Here is a 23,434-nt window from a genome sequence, read left to right as displayed (position 1 = left end):
TTCTTCATGCAAATCAAGAATCACTCAGAGTACCACCTCTCTCTAACCCAAGCTCCTATATTCACTGCTTCTACCTGGAGACAGTAAACCCATTGCTGACACCTGGCCAAAGGCAGAAGGATTATGAGATGAACAGATGTTAATGAAACTAACACCTACTGAAGTAACCCAATCAATTGCCCTATTCATTGCTCTCAGCTCTATAACTTCGATAAGCGTATTCTATGCAAATCCTGGGCTACAAGTTCCCTCTTCAATCCAATCCTGTTTTCATCCTTCAGAAATATCTCAGTTTTTGGTCTACTGGGTAAAGGGCTTGGTATTTTTAAATATTTTTTCTATTTTTAGGAGTACATGAGAAGGCTACAGTATATGCTCAGGCTGCCTTGTTGAAACTCCTTTTTTTTAGACCCTGAGGTTGTACTAATGGCTGATATAATCCTATATAATAAAAGCCTAATATGCTAAGTGTCCAGTCATCCGGTCAACCAATCAAAGCGTAATATGCTAATGATATGCTAAGGCCGCTCAACTGCTCGCTATGATGTGCACTGACCACCAGGGGGCAGACAGTTGACTGGTTGACCAGTCGCTATGACATGCACCGACCACCAGGGGACAGACGCTCTGATCGGTAGGTTAGCTTGCTGCTGGGGTCTGGCCGATTGGGACTGAGCGAGACGGGCCAGACATGCCCTGGAACGTTCCCGTGGTCCCTCCCCAGCTGTCCAATCTCCCCCCGTCCTTCCCCGGCCCCGATCGTGCACTGGTGGGGTCCCTCAGCCTGGCCTGTACCACTTTGATTTTTTCTGAGAGCAAACAAGACATGCCTTTTGTACTTAGCTTTTTTCTCTTTGAAAGAGAAATCATTCATACTACATTCATACTACATCACAATCCAGGCTGAGGGACGCACCTCCCCCTCCCCCCCGAAGTGCACAAATTTCATGCCCCAGGCCTCTAGTATATTTATAACACACACACACACACACACACACACACAGAATGTCCTAAATAATGCAAGCAAGTATTTAATTTATACTATTAAAAAAGAAATACCTACCTGCATATTGTTTTCTTTTTGTTTGGAGTCAACACTGCCAAGCTTTGACTGCTTCGTAGAACTGTCTTCTTTTTTATCTAGGTTATTAAATTGAATAACTTCAAATAATTTCCAGAGATTAGACTCAAATATCATACCCAATATTTAACCTAACCTTGTAATTTAAAAAAAGTCACATGAATACTTAAATTAAAATATAGAATTATGAAATTATTATACAAATCTTAATTCCTCACTATATAATAGCTATTACAATAACTATGACTGTAAAATGAAATCCAGCTGGCAAAACTACATCTTTATAATGGGGAACCAAAGACAGAGTGGTAATATTAATGACCAGGGGACAAAAATAGCCAATATACTTATCTAACACAATTGTAGTTAATCTAATATACAGATCTATTGAATGAATCAAGATTCAAATATCTCAGTGACTAAGTCAAAAATATCATTAACACAAGTCAGCTACCCACTCATTAATAAGACTTCTCAAATAAAGAATATATAATTATCCATCCTCCTCTGATAGCTGTGCAACCAGATCAGAACACTTTTTTTAAAAAAATGTAGTATGAATGATTTCTCTTTCCAAGAGAAAAAAGCTAAGTACAAAAGGCATGTCTTGTTTGCTCTCAGAAAAAATCAAAGTGGTACTTTCCTGAGTTGATAGGTTTCTAGCAGTTTGTTTTTGGTTATATCAAATGATAACTAAAATTGCTTCTTCCTATTTCTTCTTCTAGGTGTTTGCAAAGAAAACTAAGTTTTTGGAAATAAACAGATACTGTACCTATAACTCTTGGTTCTGAAGATAGAATATTTATTGGTCTGACTAATTTCTGAGATTCATTTGGAAGAAATAATTGACTTTTCTGAGAGGTTTTATTCAATATAAGTACATGTTGTTCATCTTTTTCAAAAATTCTAAAGAGAAGAGTAAATCACATTAAATATTAGTGAAGTAAAAAATTAACATATATTGACAGAAGAAAACTTGACTTTGGGTGGTAAACACATAATATACAGATGATGTATTATAGAATTATATACCTGAAACCTATATAATTTATTAACCAATGTCACCCCAATAAATTCAATAAAAATTAGCATATATTAAAGCCAGAAGAAATATTTAGATATGAGATAGTTAAAACTCCTTATTTCACAAGTAAAACTGAGTTCCAGAGAATTTAACAGATCTACCCAATATTATTAAGTTACTTACTAGTGTCACAGCTAAAAGACACCTTTCCTGATTAAGTCCAGTGCTCTTCTCAGTATACCACATTCTCATTTTTAAAACAGTAATTTTATGACTCTAAACATGTCAAAAATATTTTAAACTAAAATATCCTATATAATAAAAGCTTAATATGCTAAGTGTCCAGTTGTCCGTTCAACCAATCAAAGCATAATATGCTAATGATGTGCTAAGGCCACTCAACTGCTCGCTATGACGTGCACTGACCACCAGGGGCAAACAGTCAACCAGTTGACCAGTCGCTATGACGTGCACTGACCACCAGGGGGCAGACACTCCGACCGGTAGGTTAGCTTGCTGTTGGGGTCTGGCTAATCGGGACTGAGCGAGATGGGCTGGACACACCCTGAGCCCTCCTGCAGTTCCTCCCAGCTGGCCAACCTCCGGCATCCCTTCTCGGCCTGATCATGCACTGGTCGGGTCCCTCCGCCTGGCCTGTGCCCTCTCCCAATACAGGACCCCTCAGGGGATGTCGGAGAGCTGGTTTTGGCCCAATCCCTCAGGCTAGGCCGAGAGACCCCACTGGTGCATGAAGTCATGCACCAGGCCTCTAGTAATATTTATAAGTAGTATGCTTTAGATTTTGAAATACTTCAAACTTTAAAAATATTTATTTAGAAATAATCAACTAGCATGAATATAGAAACCATTAAAGCAACATTATGATCATAAGTCTTTTAAGTTTTTTACTGGAAGAGCAATTTCACTGAATTTTTTTTAAGTCAAAAAAATTTTTTTTAAATATTGATGATTAAATAATTTAAATAATTATGTTACTTGATAATAACTATCAAAATCTATATTAAATAAAAGGACTAATTACATAAGTTCCTTTCAATATAAAGAATTTTCATATTAAAAATTGTCAATAGCCTGGCCGATGTGAGTGTCAACCTATGAACTAGGAGGTCACGGTTCGATTCCTGGTCAGGGCACATGCCTGAGTTTCAGGCTTGATCCCCAGTGTGGGGCATGCAGGAGGCAGCTGATCAATGATGTTTCTCATCATTGATGTTTCTATCTCTCTCTCCCTCTCCCTTCTTCTATGAAATCAATAAAAATATATTTTTAAAAAATTTGTCAATAAAGTGAGATTCTGTACATTTACTATTTTTTTCTAACCAATTTGATTTACAAAATTAAAGACACATTACTGTGAATGTGAGACATGGGAGAGGGGGAATCAAGAAAATAACAGACCCAAGAAAGTGGAATCAGGAAAATTAATTTGGGAGAGGAATGTATTGAAAAATCAGGATAAAAGCAATGGAGCCATAGGAGAGAAACTTAAGAAGAATAAAAAAGGGTATAGGCAGATAAGAAAAACAGAAAGTTTATCAGACATAACAATAGTAATACATCTGTTTTTTCATCACACAATAACAGACAAAGTCAATCTTTTTTTACATGCCTCCAGCACTGATGTCTATTTTATCACCATTAGGATGAATGACAAGGAAACACATGATGCCACAATTCAGTAGCATTTTGGCTCATCTTCACTCTCTCTGGCAAAGGAAGAACTGGTCAAGCTGGTGACAGGATGATAAAAAGGTAAGTATGACCCTAACCGGTTTGGCTCAGTGGATAGAGCCTCGGCCTGCGGACTCAAGGGTCCCAGGTTCGATTCTGGTCAAGGGCATATACCTTGGTTGCGGGCACATCCCCAGTAAGGGGTGTGCAGGAGGCAGCTGATGGATGTTTCTCTCTCATCGATGTTTCTAGCTCTCTATCCCTCTCCCTTCCTCTCTGTAAAAAATCAATAAAATATATTTTTTTTAAAAAAAGGTAAGTATGTTGCTGCTCTTACTATTTTCCCATTGCTGACTCATCATGGAAAACTGGATGAAATATACAACTGACAGGTTATAAAACAGTGAATATGCTGCTGCTATCCCATTTCTCTTTACAAATTATCCTTGGCTGTACTAAATAACAAGCAAATTTGAAAATCAGCCCATAATATTTAAAAGTATAAATTAATATTTTTCATAAGAAATTAATAGAAAATAGCACGCACAAAATATGAATATAGATTCTGTATAAATATCAGTGGCTTGGGATAAAATATAGAATAAAATTGTTAGATGCAGAATATTTGTTCACATAAAATCCCATTTTAAAGTTTACCTATACCTTTCTTTCAATTCCTTTCTTTTTTCTATATTTTTAGTATTCTCTTCCAGATTCTTAGTTTCATAAAATCTTGTAATCTGCTAAAAATAAAAATGATAAAGCAAAATAAAATAATTACCTGAAAAGTATTAAGGAACATGCTTTACCTTAACTAATAAATATGATTTTTCTATATTACCACAAGATTTATATTGTAGCAAGTATAAGCTATTGTTTAGTGAAAGTTGCTAAATTAACAATAAATCCTACTTCTTTAATTTTTCCTTACATCTCCATTAGCAAACCTAGATTTCAATGAACTTCCACCTTTTAAATTTTTTTATTTTTTATTTTACTTATTTATTGACATTTACACTTTTTTAAAAAGGACAGTTAGAAGCAACGTAGACAGATTCCCTACTTAAGATACATAATTTCCACAAACTTTAAAGGAAGTCAAATGATATTACTTATCTTGAACCTCATACCTATGAATGATCAATATACCATATAACACAATTTTCAGAAAATTTAGAAAATTAGCTATTAAATTTTTCTCAAAATTTTGAAAAATTTAGACTTTGATTTGTTCACATACCTGTCAATGAAAGCCACATTTCAATAGATGGCACTAAAAATATATTCAAAAGCCTGGCTGGTGTGGCTCAGTTGGTAGGAGCGTTGTCCCATGCATTGAAAGGTGGCAGGTTTGATTCCCATCAGGGCCCATACCCAGGTTTCGAGTTAGGTCCCCCAGTCAGGGTGTGAACATGAGGCAACCAATCAACGTTTCTCTCTTTCTCCCTTCCTATTTCTAAAATCAATTTTAAAAATGTACTCAAGAAAATATCATGTACCATCAATCTTAAAGGCTAAACCTAGTTCTAGCCTAGCTCTATAAAGATTATAGTCATACATTTTCAAAATTAAGTCCTTTAAACCATTTACTGTCTTGTTCTCTTTTAATGCCTTTAAATTTTTGTTATTAAGCTAGATGATATTTTTTCATCATTTTCTTCCTCAGCCCCCAAAGAAAGTTAAACTAGTCCCCAAAATCCAGAGTTGGATATACTCAATACCTACATTTTGGCTCCAAAGGCAATCTGAGGCAAACAAATTATCATATGCCCTTGTCCATACGGAGGCTCTTTAAAAATAACTCTTCTAAGACCTTAAAGTAATATACCATTACACTTATACATTTATACACATAACATATACCTGGTTTAAATATTTAATTTCTATTTCCACTTCATCTACTTCTTTCTTCAATTCACATGAAATTTTGGAAAAATTGTTGGCATGTCTAAGAATATCTTGTGTTTTACATCTCAAATTAACACTTATATGTTAAGGAACTATGTTATGCAAACAGATTTTACATTTATAATACATATATTATATCAGAAATAATATCATGTAACATTTATATATACTTATGTTCCACATAAACAATAATTAATATTACTAACAGTATATGAAAACAGAATATAAACATCTGTCAAACTGACAAAGAAAATTTATTGTTTATCTATGTTATATATTGAGCTTACAGTAAAAATAACATTTCAGCCCTAACCGGTTTGGCTCAGTGGATAGAGCATTGGCCTGCAGACTGCAGGGTCCAGGTTCAATTCCAGTCAAGGGCACCTAACTTGATTGCAGGCTTGATCCTCAGCCCTGGTCCAGGTACACGTGGGAGGCAACCAAATCGATGTGTCTCTCTCTGTGTCTCCCCCCACTCCCTTCCACTCTCTCTCAAAATTATCCTCTGGTGAGGATTAACAAAAACAAAACACATTTCATCCAAAATACTTAAGATTTTTTTCTTTCAGTTAAGTATTTTTACAGTGTGGTTTTTTGCTTTTGTTTTTTTTACCCAAATTCATCATGTCATTTGACATGACTAATAATAAACAACCAATTCAGGTTCAAATCTAATTTCCCGTGTTTCCACATTATTTCTTTTTTCCAAAGTCAACATTAAAAATCCACCCTTTTCCTGCTCTGTAAGGTTCATCAGTGTACCCTGCAGAACTCAGAAGAGAGCTAGAACTTCTATCTGGACTTTCTGCTTGAATTGAATTTATACCCAATTTCAAGTAGAGAATTTTTCAGCTGTTAATAGATATTCTGCATGGTTATTAGCTACTACAATTCCCTAAGTTACTCTAAAATTCATTTAAGAGAATTTAAAAATAAATACTAATAGGACAGTAAACAAAAAACTCCATAGAAAATCTGCCAGGCCTTTTCTATTCTGCCTTAAAATATGACTTGTATGAACATAAAATTTCAGATGAACATTATTTATAATGCTATGCCATTATCAAAAGTATCAATTTAAATTTTAAGGTATAGACATTTAAATCATCTCCCTACCTGTAATACCTCTTCTTGTTTGCCATGCATTCACACATCTCATCCCTCCTACATCCAACTCCCTACTGCTGTACCTTCTGCATCTACTAACCTCTGCCCTTTCCTATTGAGAAGTTAAAACATAAATGGGCAGCAGATGAACAACCAAGAACAGAAAAAGCTAAAACCCAAACACGGAGAGAGCAAGCAGCAAAGGAATAAAAGGGTAATTGAGGATGAAGCAGAATGAAGAAAGATAGAGTACAGGGATAAAGAAGACTTAGTATAACAGTGGAGTTATAATCTGATAGGAAAGCATATGAAGGATTGTGGAGGTTGGAAGAGGATTAAAGTTCCAAGTTCATCACCAGGCAAGATCTTGACAAACAAATAAGACTTAGACCAATTAAGAATTACTTAAGACTCTAAGACAATGCCACTGTATCAAAATATTTGCCTATTCATCTCTCTCCCTACTAAAAGCTCCTTGCAAGAAAGCTCTGTATCTTCTTGAGCACTGTCTGGCACAAGGCAGATACCTAATGAATTCCTATAGGTGAATGAATGATTGTGACTCCACCTCCTTACCGCTTTCCATCCTAACAAGTTAGAATCAACTACTTAATTGGAATTCTTTCTTTGGTAAGACAGAGCAAGATGACTTTTTCATTGGTTTGGTTGCTAAGACATACCACTTAAAGCCAGATACATATAGCACTTCATTCTCATTAAAATTGCCTCTTCTAATCACATGCACATATATGAAAATTAATCCCAGATGAACTTTAAAGTAAACTCTAAATTTTTTGAATTAAACCAAAAACAAACCCATGTGATTCTCACCAAAGAAACACAGTAACAATTAAAATGCAGAAATAATACTTATCTAATAAAAATTCTAAGTAGAAATACTATTGTGGATACATATGTAATGTCCATTTAGTAAGTGATGGAAAGGGAGCAGGCACTGAAAAACAAAGTTGTATTTTAGATTGAGTTATTATTTTCATTATAAAGATGTCACTATTAAAACAATATACAATAAAAATGTTAATACCTAGAAATTCCATAAAAATAGTTTCATTCATTTTTAGTTGTTCAGTACATGCCAACACTCTGTTTTGAATTTCTTCATGTTCTCTTTTCTTCTCATAATATTCACGTGAAAGGGGTGCTTCTGAGTATTTTAGTTGGTATTGCTTCAAAACATCTTTATACTGACATATATAACCATGGTACATTTTTCTGTTAAAATTTTTAAAAATTATGTCATCATCAGAGTATATTTTAAAACTATCACTTGTTAAAGTCTACTAAATTAAGCATAAAAGGCAAGTCTAATACCTACTTATCCCTGCTTCCCTAAATACCATTTGTCCTTCAGATTTTCCTTAACTCCATCACACTTTCCAACTCTTATACTTTTTCTTCACTACCTGAGTTATTCACTCCTTAATCCACTTCTACTTCCATTCTCGCCATTCTGATGAAACTACCCTTCCCAAGGTCACCGATGAGCTAATTTGTCGAACTCAGTGATCTCTTTTTATCTCTCTTTCCAACTGACATTACAGAACCTGGCTCTTTTTAAAAATATATTTTTATTAACTTTTTTAGAGAGAGGAAAAGAGAGGGGGAGAGAGAGAAATGATGTGAGAGCGAAACATCGATGGGCTGCTTCCTGCATCCTCCCCCACCAGGGATTGAGCCTGAAACCAGGCATGTGCCCTGACTGGGAATCGAACTGGCAACCTTTTGGTACATGGGATGACACCCAGCTAACTGAGCTACACTGGCCAGGGTACAACCTGGTTCTTTTGATCACTTCTTGAATTTCTATTCTCCCTAAGTTCTGAGTCTCTATTCTCCCCAATTCAGCTACTTCTATAACTACGGCTTTTAAATCTTCTTCAATTATCTAAGCCAAAATGATTACAAAAAGTCATGTTCTATGTGTTAGAATTCTGGTTTCACAACCATTCTGGTATACTTCAAAACTATTTTAGAAAGAAAATTTCAGCACTGTTTGGAACTCCATTAAGGTTATGTGAAATTCAAACTGTAATGTCCATCAACCAAGTTTTATTGGAATAGTCATTCATTTCTATATTGTCTAAAGTTGCTCTTGCACCACAACAGCCGAGTTCAGTAGTTACAACAGAGACTGTGTAGCCCACAAAGCCTAAAATATTCATTATCCTCTTTTTACCCAAATTCTTATAAAATACTTAGCTTCAAGAATTAATACTCATAGAAAATATTCTAAAAATATATAATCTTCATGTTCCTCAAAATTTTGTAAATTTTATAAATTAAGCCATACTATATGGGGAAATTATTTTAAAATACAATAATGGTTATCTCACTTCAGCACAGGAGTAAAAAAGAACAAGTATTCATAAACTGCTTGTATAGTGAGAAGAAATGTAGGGCTAACAGCCTTGTACTAGCAGGTCTGAATCTTGAGAACGTTTTAATATCCCTTTTAACCAGATAAAGCAGTTGAGCCCAAACAAGCTCCTATTCCTCTAAATGCATATTTGCTAATTAGGTGCTAATTTAGGGAAAATGCCTGTAAGAAAACTGAGTCTGAGACACCAGTTTCTGATGAGATTAGCATACCACATCTATCCTGTTCCTATTACATATTCCTGCCCACTCTTCTAACATACTCTGTATAGGAACTCTGAGAGAGCCCAGCATAGCCAAGTCATAATTCAAGAAGAGTCATTACTATCTTATCTGTTGCCAACTATACTAGTTTTTGTGACTGCCTGGGACAGGGATGGGAGATTAGGAAAAACAAGGAGCTGGTGCCTTTACTTCTTTCATTACCCATGATACCAACAAATAGACTCTTTTCTTTTTATAGATGCCTGGTATTGACTCATCAACTCAATCAACCCATGTGGCTGGTTTAAGAAAGAAAAATATAGCTTTAACAAATAGCTATGGCGAGCTAAGAGAAGTAATCCACAACAAACAAGATCAAAAAAGTCCATGTTTGTACTGGTTTTCGTTAGTCCCTCATAGAATCATTTTAATTACTTTTATAACCAAGGCTTGCATTGAGAGATGTTATCAGAAGCAATAATATATATTTTATTTTGGGGAGAACATTGAAGATACTGATTATCACATTGCATAATTTCCCCTTTATGAGAACCAAGAGGAGAAATTTCTCTCAATTCTTATTACCAGGAAAAACCTCTACTTATCCTAAGCAATTGAACTGTTTTTTGTTTTTAAAATGATTACTCTGAATTCCAAACAGATCACATTTCCATAATGTCTTGGCTACTACTAGGAATTTCAAAGCCTAATTTATGCCTATATCTAACAAATATGCAAAACCATGTAGTATGAATTTCTATCCTGATCAAAGGCTTCATTTTTCTATATTATCCTTACTTCTCTGTAGCCTTGACTTTTATATTTAGTTTTCTTTTAACACTGTGGTACTATTTATACAAAGTATCTCAAATGCTTTTTGGATGGAAGCATGGTCTATAAATGACAAAGTAACAGTCTGCTTTACTAATTCCACCCTCTGCCTTTTCCTTGAATGATCATGTATTCTACCTTTCTCTTATTTTTGCTCTATACATTTTTCTGGGCTATCTCATCTATTTTCATGATTTCAAAAGCCAATGAAGATCAAATCTATACCTTCAGTCTCTACCTTCTTTTAATATGAAGGATATTGCAATATCAGCAGTGAGACTGGCACTACCAAGTTCCTTCCCTGGGAACTACACTCAGCATCTCATTATCAAGCCACCATAACCTTGAACTGTGCCTGTGAACAGCTGTGCTTTATCTCAATTTACTTTGTGCATTCCTGCTTTTACTATAATGTTAATGTTATTTGGTATGATTTAATAGATTATTTTTAGGTCCAGAAATGCTCAAAAATGTTTCCATATAAATTGATGGTAACTGCTTCTTCACTTGACGCCATTTCAGCTTATGAAGGATTTCATAAGAATGCTCTATTTTGGGGTTGCGGGTAAAACCTGTATTCCAAATTTTTCATAAGCTAAATCTACAGCTAACTAGTCTCCCAGATGCTTGCTTATAACAATTTAGTCATAACTGAAGCACTATTAATTGAAGCACTCTGCTACAGCAATTGCTATTGATAGTTTCTATTTAAGGACATATGTAAACAAATCCAGGGTTTGATAGAGCTATATAACAAATAGGTAGGCCTTTAATGGTACCCCAAGAGTCCAAAACATGGCTTTACTTGACCAGAGGGAAGGAGGAGTGAGGACTAGGTGAAGGTGGGCAAAGTGGGAAAAATGGAGACATCTATAATAGTATAAACAATGAAAATAAAGTTAAATAAAAACAAAGCAAAAAACTACCCCCCCCCACTGTACAAAATTTCTGCATTCTTACAAAGCATATCCTATTAATACTTACAGGATTGATAAGCTTAAATATAGGTACTCGTTCTGGCTGGTGTAGGTCAGTGGTTAGAGCATCAGCCTGCTTACCAAAGGACCCAGTTTCTACTCCCAGTCATGGGCACATACTTGGGTTGCAGTTTTGATCCCCGCCCCAGTCAGGGCATGTGTGGGAGGCTACCATGCAATGTGTCTCTCTCACATCGATGTTTTTCTCCCCCCCCCTCTTTCTCTCTCCCCCTTGCCCCCCTCCCTCCCTTTCACTCTAAAAATCAATGGAAAAAATACCCTCGGATGAGGTTTAACAAAATAAAAGCATTTATATACTGTACTTGTCTTTTTCAATTGTTTCCTGATAAATAGTAAATTGGTCCTTCATATAGTCTTCATATTTATGAAAAACATCACATGTTGGCTTCCAACTATGGAAAAAAATATGATAATTAGCATCTCAGAATGATAAATGAATTGTTAGAGATCATGAAAATGAATGCAACCATTTAAAAATAAACAAATTTTTCCCTTCCTGGAGAAAACAAGCTTACATCAAGAAAAATAGTCCCATCTCCCATCATCACTACCATCCTTCATGCAATCATACATATGCTCAAATATCATTATCTGTTAAGCTATAATAATAAAAGCATAATATGCAAATTGACTGAATGACCAAACAGCAGAACAACCGTCTGGATGACCTTCCAGACGACCATGCTATGACATGCACTGGCGCCAGGCCAGCCAAGGCAGGTGCAATGCGATTAGTGGGGCGAGGGGGGGGGACTGCCATCGCCCCACGATCGTCCCACAGAGGGTGGGCGGGGTGGGCAGGGCCTCCCTCTGCAGGGCCATTGATCATGGGGCTCCCAGAATGCAAGAAGGCGCAGGCCAGGCTGAGGGACCCTCCCCACCCTCGAGTTCACAAATTTCATGCACAGGGCCTCTAGTTTTTACATAAAACCCATTTTGGAATCGTAACTAGGGAAGCAGCAATTGTAACATGACTGGACTGTGTACGTATTGCTATGGCATTTCTAGAATATCCTCTGCAACACTGCAATATCCGGCTTTCTTTCTCATCATACTTCTAAGGTCTTGGCTAAGAAATTCTTTTGGAGTAAGCATTCAAAGAGCTAGGATAAGGCCTAAAGAGAGGTTTTTTCTCCTTTGAAACTTAAAAAGCCGGGTTGTTACACCCTCCTGAACTAAAATAGAAACTAGGCCAAAATGAATTATAAATGAATTATAAAATCAGATGGTAATAGTAAAATAAATAATCATCTTATACATTTTTATTACATGACTCAAAAAGTGTTACCAATGTGAAAAATCTAAAATTAGCATATATCATGGCAGCCTCCATTCTAAGTATTGTTCAAATATTTTCTCTAGCTCTTCTTTCTAATCTTTTTTATTTTTTCAGATTCAAAAAGTATAAATGCCCACTTTGGAAGCACAAAATATCATCCATATAGTTTCAACACTGAAAAATAACTAATATTATTGTTTTAATAAATTGTTTCCTTTTGGCTTTTGTATCAATTTAGGGTGTCTTTCTTTTTAATCTGCATGTAGTCATATTTATCCATTTCCTATGTGATTTCTACTTTTGGTGACATATTTGGAAAAGTTTTTTTCTCTCAAAGATTATGATGTCATCCATATTTTTTTCTAGCACTATTATGAATTCATCTTTAACATTTAAATTTCTAAACCAGCATGCTGACATCATAAACTAGAGGTGGTCACGGCATTAAACTCAACAGATCCTACTAACGGTCCTCAGAACCCAGCAGAGATGAAATTGTATAAAGTACAATACATCTTGAATACAGCAGGTTCTCTGGCAAAACTATCAGTTCTTTCCCAGTACCCACTGCAGGTAGTTGATGGAAACCCACTGGTAAAACCCATTACAATAAAACCTAAATCAAAAAAAATTTTTAAAGTTCAACAAGATATAGTTTTTATAGATCAGATAGCCAAAAAATTTAAACATTACTAATTCCTGTTCTGGCAAGGTTTTGAGGAAATAGAAACTCTCATACCTTGTTGGTGGGAGTATAAAATTAGTATAATCTTTTTGAAGAGCAGTTTGACATTATCAAATGTTTAAATGTGCATGCATACTCTTTGATTTAACAATTTCACTTCTAGAAGTTTATCCTATAGCATTAGGTCTATAAATGCGAAAGGATACCTGGACATGTTGCTTATAATACAAAAAAACTGATAACAACCTAAATGTCTATTAATAGAAGAATGGTTAAATAACTTAGGATACATCAATACTAAAAAATACTATGGAGCTGATAAAAAAAGAAGCCTATACATAATCATTACATATGTAATATCATTTACATTACATATTGTTAAAATTAAAAAAACAAGTTGAAGAATAAATACGGTATACTCCCATCTTTGTAAAAAAAAAAAGATATGTAGATAGATGTGCATGCAGTATCCTATATAATAAAAGGCTAATATGCAAATAGACCGAACAGCGGAATGACCAGTCACTATGACACGCACTGATCACCAGTGGGCAGATGCTCAACACAGGAGCTGACCCCTGGTGGTCAGTGTGCTCCCACAGGGAGAGTACCGCTCAGCCAGAAGCCTGGCTCACCTCTGCGGCAGCACTAAGGATGAGCGGGGAGCGAGCCTAAGCTGTCAGTCAGACATCCCCCGAGGGCTCCCTGACTGCAAGAGGGCACAGGCCGGGCTGAGGGGACAACCCCCCAAGTGCATGAATTTCATGCACCAGGCTTCTAGTATGTAATAATATTGAAAATTTATTAAAAAGGTCTGTTACGGCCCAGCCAGTGTGGCTCAGTAGTTTGATCATTGACCCATGAACCAAGAGATCACTGTTCATTTACCAGTCAGGGCCATGACCGGGTTTCAGGCTCAATGTCAAGAATAACTATGAATTTTTTTTTAAAGTAATGAGGTAAAAACCAAAAAGGCTTATTAAAATTTTGAATAACAAAATATTTTAAAACAAATATGAATCTAAGATATAGTACTTAATACAGACAATGATCCACATAAAATTAAATACAAAAACTTAACACATTTTATTTTTTTCATATATATATTTTTTAAATCTTTATTGTTGAGAGTATTACAGATGTCCCCTACATTTCCCCCCTCCACCCAGTTCCCACCCTGCCCCAGGCCTTCACCACCCTATTGCCTGTATCCATAGGCAATATATCTATAATAATGAAAGCGTAATATGTTAATTAGACCAGACAGCCGAACAACCTTCCAGATGAAGCTGGGGCTGCGAGGGCCAAGGCAAGCTGCAGTGGCTGCAAGGGCCGAACTCCTTGCATGAATTTCATGCATCAGGCCTCTAGTATGCATATAAGATCTTTGGTTAATCTCTTCCCATCCCCCAATCATCCTTCCCTCTGAGTTTCGTCAATCTGATCCATGTTTCCATGCCTCTGATTCTATTTTGTTCATCAGTTTATTCTGTTCATTAGATTTCTTGTTCATTTAATTTTTAGATTCAGTTGTTGATAGATATGTATTTATTGCCATTTTATTGTTCACATTTTCTTCTCTTTCTTTCTCTTAAATACCCTTCAACATTTCATGTAATACTGGTTTGGTGATGAACTCCTTTAGCTTTTTCTTGTCTGTGAAACTCTTTATCTGATCCTCAATTTTAAATGAGAGCTTTGCTGGGTAGAGTAATCTTGGTTGTAGATTCTTGCTATTCATCACTTTGAATATTTCTTGCCACTCCCTTCTGGCCTGCAAAGTTTCTGTTGAGAAATCAGCTCATAGTCATATGGGTGCTCCTTGGTAAGTAACTACTTCTCTTTTGCTGCTTTTAAGATTGTCTTTAACCCTTGGCATTTTAATTCTGATGTGGCTTGGTGTGGGTCTCTTTGGGTTCCTCATGTTTGGGACTCTCTATGCTTCCTAGACTTGTAAGTCTATTTCTTTCCACTGGGTAGGGGAAGTTTTCTGTCATTAATTCTTCAAATATGTTTTCAATATCTTGCTCCCTCTCTTCTCCTCTGGCACCCCCATCATGTGAATGTTGGTACTCTTGAAGTTGTCCCAGAGGCTCCTTATACTATCTTCATATTTTTGGTTTCTTTTTTTTTTTGCTCTTCTGATTGGGTTTTTTTTTGCTTCCTCATATTCCAAATCATTGAGTTGATTCTTGAAATCCTCTACTCTCCTGTTGAATCCCTGTAAATTATTCCTTATTCAGTAAGTGTATGCTTAATTTCTGACTGGTCCTTTTTCATATCTTTGAAATTCTCACTACAATCCTTGAAGTCTCACCAAGTCCTTGAAAATCTCATTAAGGCCCCTGAGTAACCAGATAACCATTATTTTGAACTCTGTATCATTATTTTGAACTCTGTATCCAGCAGTCTCTGCATTTTGGCTGCTTCCCTGTGTTTGTTTCTATGTGCTTGGTAGAGCTGTTACATCTCCTGGAATTGGCAGAGTGACTTTGTGTATTAGGTGTCCTATGGGGCCCAGTGGCTAAGCCTCCCCAGTCACCTGAGCTGAGCACTCTAGGTGTGCCTCTGTGTGGGCTGTATGCAGTCTTGTTGTAGTTGAGCTTTGATTGCTGTTGGCATCCCTGGGAGGAATTGACCTCTAGGCCAATTGGCTATGAGGACCAGCAGCATCTACAATGGAAGAGCTTCTGTGCAAGAGATACCCCTATGGAGAAGGATTTGTTTCTGTGGAGCTTTGGTGCTCACTGAGTCTGTCCCTTGAATGTATCACTTGTGAATGTGTAGAGTGGTAATCAGGTATGGTCTGAAGCTGTCCACCAGTGCACTGGCTCTGGAGTCTCCCAGGAGGTGCAAAGTCAGCCACTGCCTGGGGCCATCCAGCAGGAGCTACCATCACCTGCAAATGGCTCTACTTGTGTTGGGCAAGAGCCTAGGTGACGCCCAGCGTTGAAGCAAAGCAGGCTGGTGCTAGTGCCGGCTCTTGGGCCTTTTATTGATAGGTTTGGAGCATGCTGATGCCAGCTGCTGCTTGTTTAAGAGATTTTAACAAAGTCTGAACACTGACCCAGGACAGGCCATTCATATGGAAAAACAGCTGCAAACAGCTTGGATGGGGCTGCAAATTGGATGGGGTGGGGTCTCAGGGAATCACCAGAGCAGAGTGAACAGTGTGAGCCACACTCATGGAAACTCAGTTATGGCTGCCAGTTAGCTCTGCAACAGGGGAGAGCCCAGCACAGTAACAATGACCCCTGTGAGCACCCCTGTCTGAGAGAAAGCAGCCCCCTAGTTCCTGCCCCAATGCCAGACAGTCCAGTTCTTCCCCATATGTCCCAGCTTCCCCCAAAGCTTCCACCTGGTGCTGAAGCTCAGAGGAAGCGGGATCATGTAAGTTTGTGCACAGGCCCTTTAAGAGAACACCCGGGACTCCAACAGCTTCTGTGTCACTCAGCCACATCCCCACTGGTTTTTACAGCCCAAGTTACAGGGACTTCTCTACCCAACTCTGGAACCCTGGGCTAGGGGTCTGGTGTGGGTCTGAGCCCCCCTTCTTCTCACGAGAAGCCTTGGAGATAACCCTCCCAATTAAAAAAATGCCACACCTAGGCGTTGGACCAGCATGTTCCATGCCTCCATCCTTCCCACTGGTCTTAATGTGCTTTTTGCTTTTTTGCTCTAGTTGTAGGACTTCCATTCAGCCAGCCTTCAGATGGTTCTGAATGACTGTTGTTCTGTATTTTAGTTGTAATTTATATGTGGCTGTGGGAGGCGATGAGTACTAGTGTTTACCCTTGCCATGTTGGTTCTCCTCTCCTCTAACATTTTATTTTTAAGTATTTGTATATACAATAAAGTCCCATTGACAATTCTTTATTTCAAAATGGTTATATCTTACAATGGATTTAAGTACTAGAACCTAAAGCCTGATGCCATATTGAAATAATTCTTAACATATTGAATACTTTTATTTTGGAAAGCTACTAATTTTAGACTAGATTCTACTAGACAAAAATACAATCTTGAAAATTCAAAGATGTAAATTATTTCAAATTTATTTATGTAATAGTAATTTTATATATGAATCTAGATTATTCAAAATTCAGTATTTAGACTAGTTGGATTTGAATTAGAGAGATCTTATAGCACTTTTTTTCTTTTGAACTTCCTGTGATCCCTTCTTACAAGGCAATTTAAGACTTAATTCATTATTGTGCTAATATAAAATACTATTATAAAACAGCAGATTCTAAACTCAGAAACCTTGAATAAAAGAATCTAGTGACAATTACTCAAAGTTCTTTTCTTTCAAATACTCACTTACTACAGTTGTCTTTGATTTCCTTACTATGTTTACAGTAATAACCAATTTCCTCATCTGTTGTATTTATAGTTTCCTGTATCTTACAAATTATTGCTTTATTTTGTTTAATATCTTCAAAGCTTTCTGAAAAAAAAAAAGAAAATATTTATTTTCTTAAGGTAAAAAGCATAAAATTAAAGTAAACAAATACAATAGAAAAAAAGAGTTTGGCAATTTACCTAAAAGGAAGATAGCCAGAGAGTGGAGCGAAAATGAGATGGGAAGGGCCCTATACTGAAAAGCACAGAACCAAAGCCAGGCTTGCTCCTAGACCAGTGATGGTGAACCTTTTGAGCTCGGCATGTCAGCATTTTGAAAAACCCTAACTTAACTCTGGTGCCGTGTCACATATATAAATTTTTTGATATTTGCAACCATAGTAAAACAAAGACTTATATTTTTGATATTTATTTTATATATTTAAATGCCATTTAACAAAGAAAAATCAACCAAAAAAATGAGTTCCCGTGTCACCTCTGATACGCGTGTGTGTCATAGGTTCGCCATCACTGTCCTAGACCCATAAGCTAAGGATTTGTGTTTAAGATTGAAGAGAAAGATAAGCATCCTTTTTTATTGTAAGAAGGTTAGAGTGATATCTAAGGTCAATGACATCTAATGAAGCCATGAGTTCATGTAAATGTTTACTCATATATGATACTAACATAAGAGTTTTGTTTTTGACAAATGTGAAATTTCGATTCAATTCCATGTCAATTAATTACTAAATGCACCCTCAACTCATTTCTTTTTAGTAGTGACTAAAACAGATAAAAGTAAAATATAGTTTCTTAAAAAGATTAAAATAAAATTTTAATAGCCTGTATTCTTTTCTGTTGCAGAAAAGACAACTAAATTCTACCTTTTCAGAACTATTAAGAAATTAATGGTTCTATTTTCTTTTCATAGTTTTTCTGTAGAATCTTAAAATACTGTATTTATGTAATTTGCTTTGCCATCTCACTCTTAATATTATTTTCAGTATTATCATCCCTGAAAAATATGGCATCCATCAATCCTGGCCCCTGACTCACTCAAATGTTTGAAATAACCTGTGTTATTTGAGAAAAATATTATTTTCAATTGCACTTAAAGGGTCATTTCAGCTTAAAGCAAAATTCTTCTACACAAATTAAATACTGAATACAGAATAGGACATTATTAGGCACTCAACAGAACTGGCACAAAAGTTATAATGCCAACTATAAGTTACCCTAAGCAAGGCAACCGCATATTACCTTGCATGCCATAAGAAATTAAAAACTAAGACATTTTTATCATGCAAAACTACTTACTATTAATTCGTCGAATCATATCTTCTTTAGTACTTATATCTTGCTCATACTGAAAAACTAAAATAAATAATTCTTTTGTGACTTCACTTCATTGTTAAAATAGCAAGTGATCATACAAATAACTACATAATTCTTTATTTTTATTTCATACCTACCAAATTCTAGCAAAAGTCTGTCCAAACTGACAAATAGGCTGTCATTCATCTTGGATACTGTGTTTAAGAAAAAAAAAATTATCAGGAAGGATTTTCTGAAGTCGTATGCAAAACAGCACATATTCAGTAAGACATTTGTTAACATAGCATTATTACAGGAAAATGTGGATGGAGCAAGAACTGGGGAGGGCAGAGACCTAGTGGGCACCTCACTCAGTACTTGCTGACCGCTGTTGCATGGCAGACTTCCGGGGGAGCCCTCACACTTGTTTATAGGTGCTTGTCTGAATGCTCTGGAGTCCACAGACACCCACAACTCTCAAAAGAACATGCCCTACGAAATAAATATCTCTGAATATGTCCTTTCCGAATGTGTCCTTCTAGGAGTAGCAAGACGGCGAAGGAAAGCCCCTGACCAACCTACAGCCACTGTGCGCTTACGAATCGACCACCAAGAACGCAGAAGGCGGGGTCTCCCGGGACCGCCACGTCGGCTTACGAAACACGCCCGAGGCGCGCTTCGCCCCCCTCCTAACCCACCCGGGTTCCGGAGCCTCCTAACCCGGTTCTGGAGCGGCCCTTCCGTGCTCTGCGCGCGCTCTGTGGCAGGAACAGCGTCTGCTTCCCTTCACCTGAGTCTGCCCCACCCTCCGCACACGCGGCGGCCGCCCTGTGGCGGAGGCAGGCCACGCGCCTGGAAGTTTCTAGAAGCCCCTAGAACGCGCCCTCCCGCTGTTTTCTGGAGACAGGGCCCGCCAGCTTCCCCACCTCACAGCCACCGGCGGGGGGAATAACTGCCACACACAGCTCCCTTCCCCATCCACCTCACCGGCCCCTCGGGACCGAACGTCCACTCCCTTCCTTTCCCGGGTCCCAGAATCCACTCAGAATCGAACGCCCGGCACGCGAAGGCAGACGCCAACCCGGAACTGCCCGCTGGGCCCCGGCCGAGGAGCTGAAGAGCCAGATCCAAGTCCCGCGAGACTACGCCAGTCACAGCTTCCTCCGGGCCAAGCGGGAGCCAAGCACTTTACCACCCGGAAGCGGGTGCTTTGGGAGCCGGGGAGGATCCCTACGTGGAGGGCTGGGGAACCTCTCAGAGACGCTCCCGGTTTCTTTAAGAAAGTGTTGTTTGAAGACTACTCATGCTTTTTGAGAATAACAATGATATTAACTTTAACAGTAAAAACACTGGCACCCGTCATACAAATTCAATTTGCAATCAGCATTTTTCGAAAGTTCTTGAAAAGCAAGCATAAGATTTCAAACACGTTCTCCCTCAGCAAACATTTTGGGAGTGAGTCATTTGTTTCTAATAAAATGCACATTAACATTTTCTGTATGAAATGCTGTCTTTATTTATTCTTAAATATATTTTTATTGATTTCAGAGAGGAAGAGAGAGGGAGAGAGATAGAAACATCAGTGATGAGAGTGAATCATTGATTGGCTGCCTCCTGCATGCCCCCCACTGGCGATAACCTGGGCGTAGGCCCTTGATCAGAATTGCCAGTGCTCTACCCACTGAGCCAAACTGGCTAGGGCCAAAATGCTGTCATTAGATAATTCATGCTCTTAGATTTGCATCTCCAAAGTGAAAAAGGGGTGGAGAAAAAATAATTTCAACAAACCAGTCCCCAAATTGCCTTAATTATTGGTATATTTCTGGTCAAAATGTTTTTTAACAGTAAATGATCTAAATAATTGCCTCAATTCAGCACAACCTAAGTTATTTCAGATTATTAAAATGAAAAGAGAAACTTTTCTTGCTTAAGTTCCTTAGATCATATATGCATAACCAACTTTATTGTAATGTGATATGTTAATCATTAGCATTAATAACAGTGAGCCATCAAAGCAAATATAAGTTTGATGATGTAATAAACTTACCAGCTTTATTTGTATACTAGTTTATAATATCTTTATTAACTACTCCTTTTAAGAAAACCTGAGAGAAAACATAAAGGCTAAATTTATAATTTAATTTTACTGCCATTACACTGCTTTGATTGTCAAAAAAAATTTGATGGGTCAAAAGAGTTGATCCATTTCAGCATACCAGTAGGTTTTCTTATGAAAATTGTGGAAACCTAGAAATGCCAGTTTACAAAGACCTGAAAATCAATTTATTTGTATTTAAATTCACACCTATTTATATCTTAATTACTCTCACAAAAATACACCTGCATTCTACCAACACCACTACCACCTATCCCATCCAAAATCCCTTCTGGAAAAGCAATAAAGATGATGTTCCATGTACTGGAGTTTTAAACAATAAATTGTATTCATCTCTCTAGATTCCCCCAATAAAATATAGTGATTCATTTGAAATATTATAGAACATCAACTCAGGTAAACATTTATCCTAGCAAATCATTTTCTGGGAAAGTACTCCCATAAAAATATCTTCCTACCTATTATTAGCACCTTCCTCTTTTGCTCCATACATGCAAATCAGAATCTGAAGAAATCCTTTATTTAAACCTCTTGCCCATTTTAATTACACTATTTTCCTTTTCTTTTACTGCTAAATTTATCCAACAGAAAGCATGTCTCCTCCCTACAATTCCTTTTCACTCCTTTACTCATTGACTTTTTCAACTCAACTGCTATCACCATTATATTTAACCACTTTCTCAGGTAATCAATAAAATATTTTTGCTCCAAATCTAATGGCCTTTTCTCAGTCTTATCCCCCCCTCGTCCCCCCCACCCAACTCTCTTCTATATTCGGTTTTATTAAAATTCCCTGCAACCTGCCCAGCCAGCGTGGCTCAGTGGTTAAGTGTTGACCTATGAACCAGGAGGTCCTGGTTTGATTCCTGGTCTGCGTACATGCCTGGTTTGCTGGCTTGATTCCCAGTGTAAGTTGTGCAGGAGGCTGCCAATCAATGAGTCTCTCTCATCATTGTTGCTTCTATCTCTCTCCCTTTTCCTTCCTCTCTGAAATCAATATAAAAATATATATTTAAAAAATTCTCTGCAACCCTGACTTCCAAGATACTACTTTCTTCTAGTTCTCCCATCTCTTCTACATGCCCCTCTGATTTTGGCTTCTTACTTCTTACCCTCTCACTGTCACTACCCAAATATGGACTCTTATCAAAGTTTTTTCTTTAACTCTACCCTTCATCCTCTTTTCTTTGGATTATTCATCCATAACAACTTCAGTTCTCACTTCTGTGCTTAAAACTCTCAAATCTATACTTCCAGTTCTCTCCTATTATCTGAAAATTATCCAAATATTTACATTTATGTACTTTGCCATCAATCTGCATCTAATGCTCTATCCTTCATTTATTAACCTCCTACTCATTCTTTAACTCTCACAGTTTATGTACTTATCCTTTATAGCCTTTAACATGGTTATAATTCTACATTATTTGTATAATTATTACAGAAATATCTATCTCATCCACTACATTCCATGAGAACAGGCCCAACCTCCTCTGTTCCTCCTCCCCACAACACTCACAAACACCTTGGCAGCCACAATGAATAGGTTACATCAGTAGTTTGTCAAAATGGCTATAATCCCAAATCAATTCACAAACAATTCCAAGGTAATAAATGCCACTTCATTCTATCTAAGGACTGCCTCTATAGGAGAAACAGTCATAGAAGAAGGAAAGCAATGTGAATCTGCTAATACAAATTTATTTACATCAATGGCAATTATGTCAGTGGGGAAAACAACAGGCTTAAAGTGTGCCAGGATTTTCAAATATGCATGATTAAATCTACATTTCAATATTTAAAAAAAAAAAACTACCTTCTTTGTTTCCTCATTTGATCCCCTGTGTTGGGATTAGTGCTGCTGACTTTCCTGGCCAAATTGGATTTATACCTTCATTACCTCTGAATGACCAAGGCTGTAAAATATGGGCAGTTGTTGATAACTCTGTTATCCTTTCTTGACAATAATCCTAATGCTGGTAGGTTTCCCTCTAAGTGTGTGCAAGCCATAGTAGGCAAATGCAAAATACCCAGCTGTTTTTGTGTGTTTTGTTTTTGTCTTGTAGACACCATTTAATGTCAATCTGATCCATCCATTGTCTTACTGTTCATATATCTTTGATTCTGTTTTTGGTGCAAACCTGCTTCCCTCAAATATGTCTACTACTATAAAATCCTATTAAGTGGGATTTTAAATTTTAATTTACTCCACATTTTTCTATCCTTTATGTCACATAATTCTTTTTTTTTTTCGCCTTTTTTGCTTATCTATATTCCCAGCATCTAGCACAGTGCCTGACACTGATAGAAACTAAATAAATAAGTTAATGAATAACTAAATGAATGAGAAGTGTTCAAAAAATGGTTACATCATTTCACATCTAAATTATTGTAACAGAGTGGGAACAACCCCTCCCCTTTAACCAATCTTATATTCTTTCTATTCCATTCTATAGC

The 23,434-nt window shown here is 36.9% G+C and overlaps 1 protein-coding gene across 1 annotated transcript in view; it reads right to left on the bottom strand.

Moving 5' to 3' along the window:
- Positions 1–20,017, bottom strand: part of CUNH14orf39 (chromosome unknown C14orf39 homolog) — a 38,405-nt gene extending 18,388 nt beyond the window's left edge. The window contains exons 1-11 of the mRNA XM_023759907.1: positions 19,849–20,017; positions 19,020–19,076; positions 18,865–18,921; positions 17,527–17,653; positions 11,545–11,634; positions 7,858–8,045; positions 7,725–7,767; positions 5,661–5,781; positions 4,461–4,540; positions 1,854–1,987; positions 1,064–1,140 (exon numbers count right to left, since the gene is read on the bottom strand). Of these exons, the coding sequence (XP_023615675.1) occupies positions 1,064–1,140; positions 1,854–1,987; positions 4,461–4,540; positions 5,661–5,781; positions 7,725–7,767; positions 7,858–8,045; positions 11,545–11,634; positions 17,527–17,653; positions 18,865–18,921; positions 19,020–19,068 (966 nt within the window). The 5' untranslated portion in view covers positions 19,069–19,076; positions 19,849–20,017. The remainder of the gene's footprint in view (positions 1–1,063; positions 1,141–1,853; positions 1,988–4,460; positions 4,541–5,660; positions 5,782–7,724; positions 7,768–7,857; positions 8,046–11,544; positions 11,635–17,526; positions 17,654–18,864; positions 18,922–19,019; positions 19,077–19,848) is intronic.
- Between the last annotated feature and the right edge of the window lie 3,417 nt (positions 20,018–23,434).

This window comes from Myotis lucifugus, unplaced genomic scaffold (assembly GCF_000147115.1).
Source record: "Myotis lucifugus unplaced genomic scaffold, Myoluc2.0 scaffold_166, whole genome shotgun sequence".
Classification (NCBI taxonomy): domain Eukaryota; kingdom Metazoa; phylum Chordata; class Mammalia; order Chiroptera; family Vespertilionidae; genus Myotis; species Myotis lucifugus.
The sequence above is the reverse complement of the archived record's forward strand: the minus strand, read 5'-3'. Positions and strand labels throughout refer to the sequence as shown.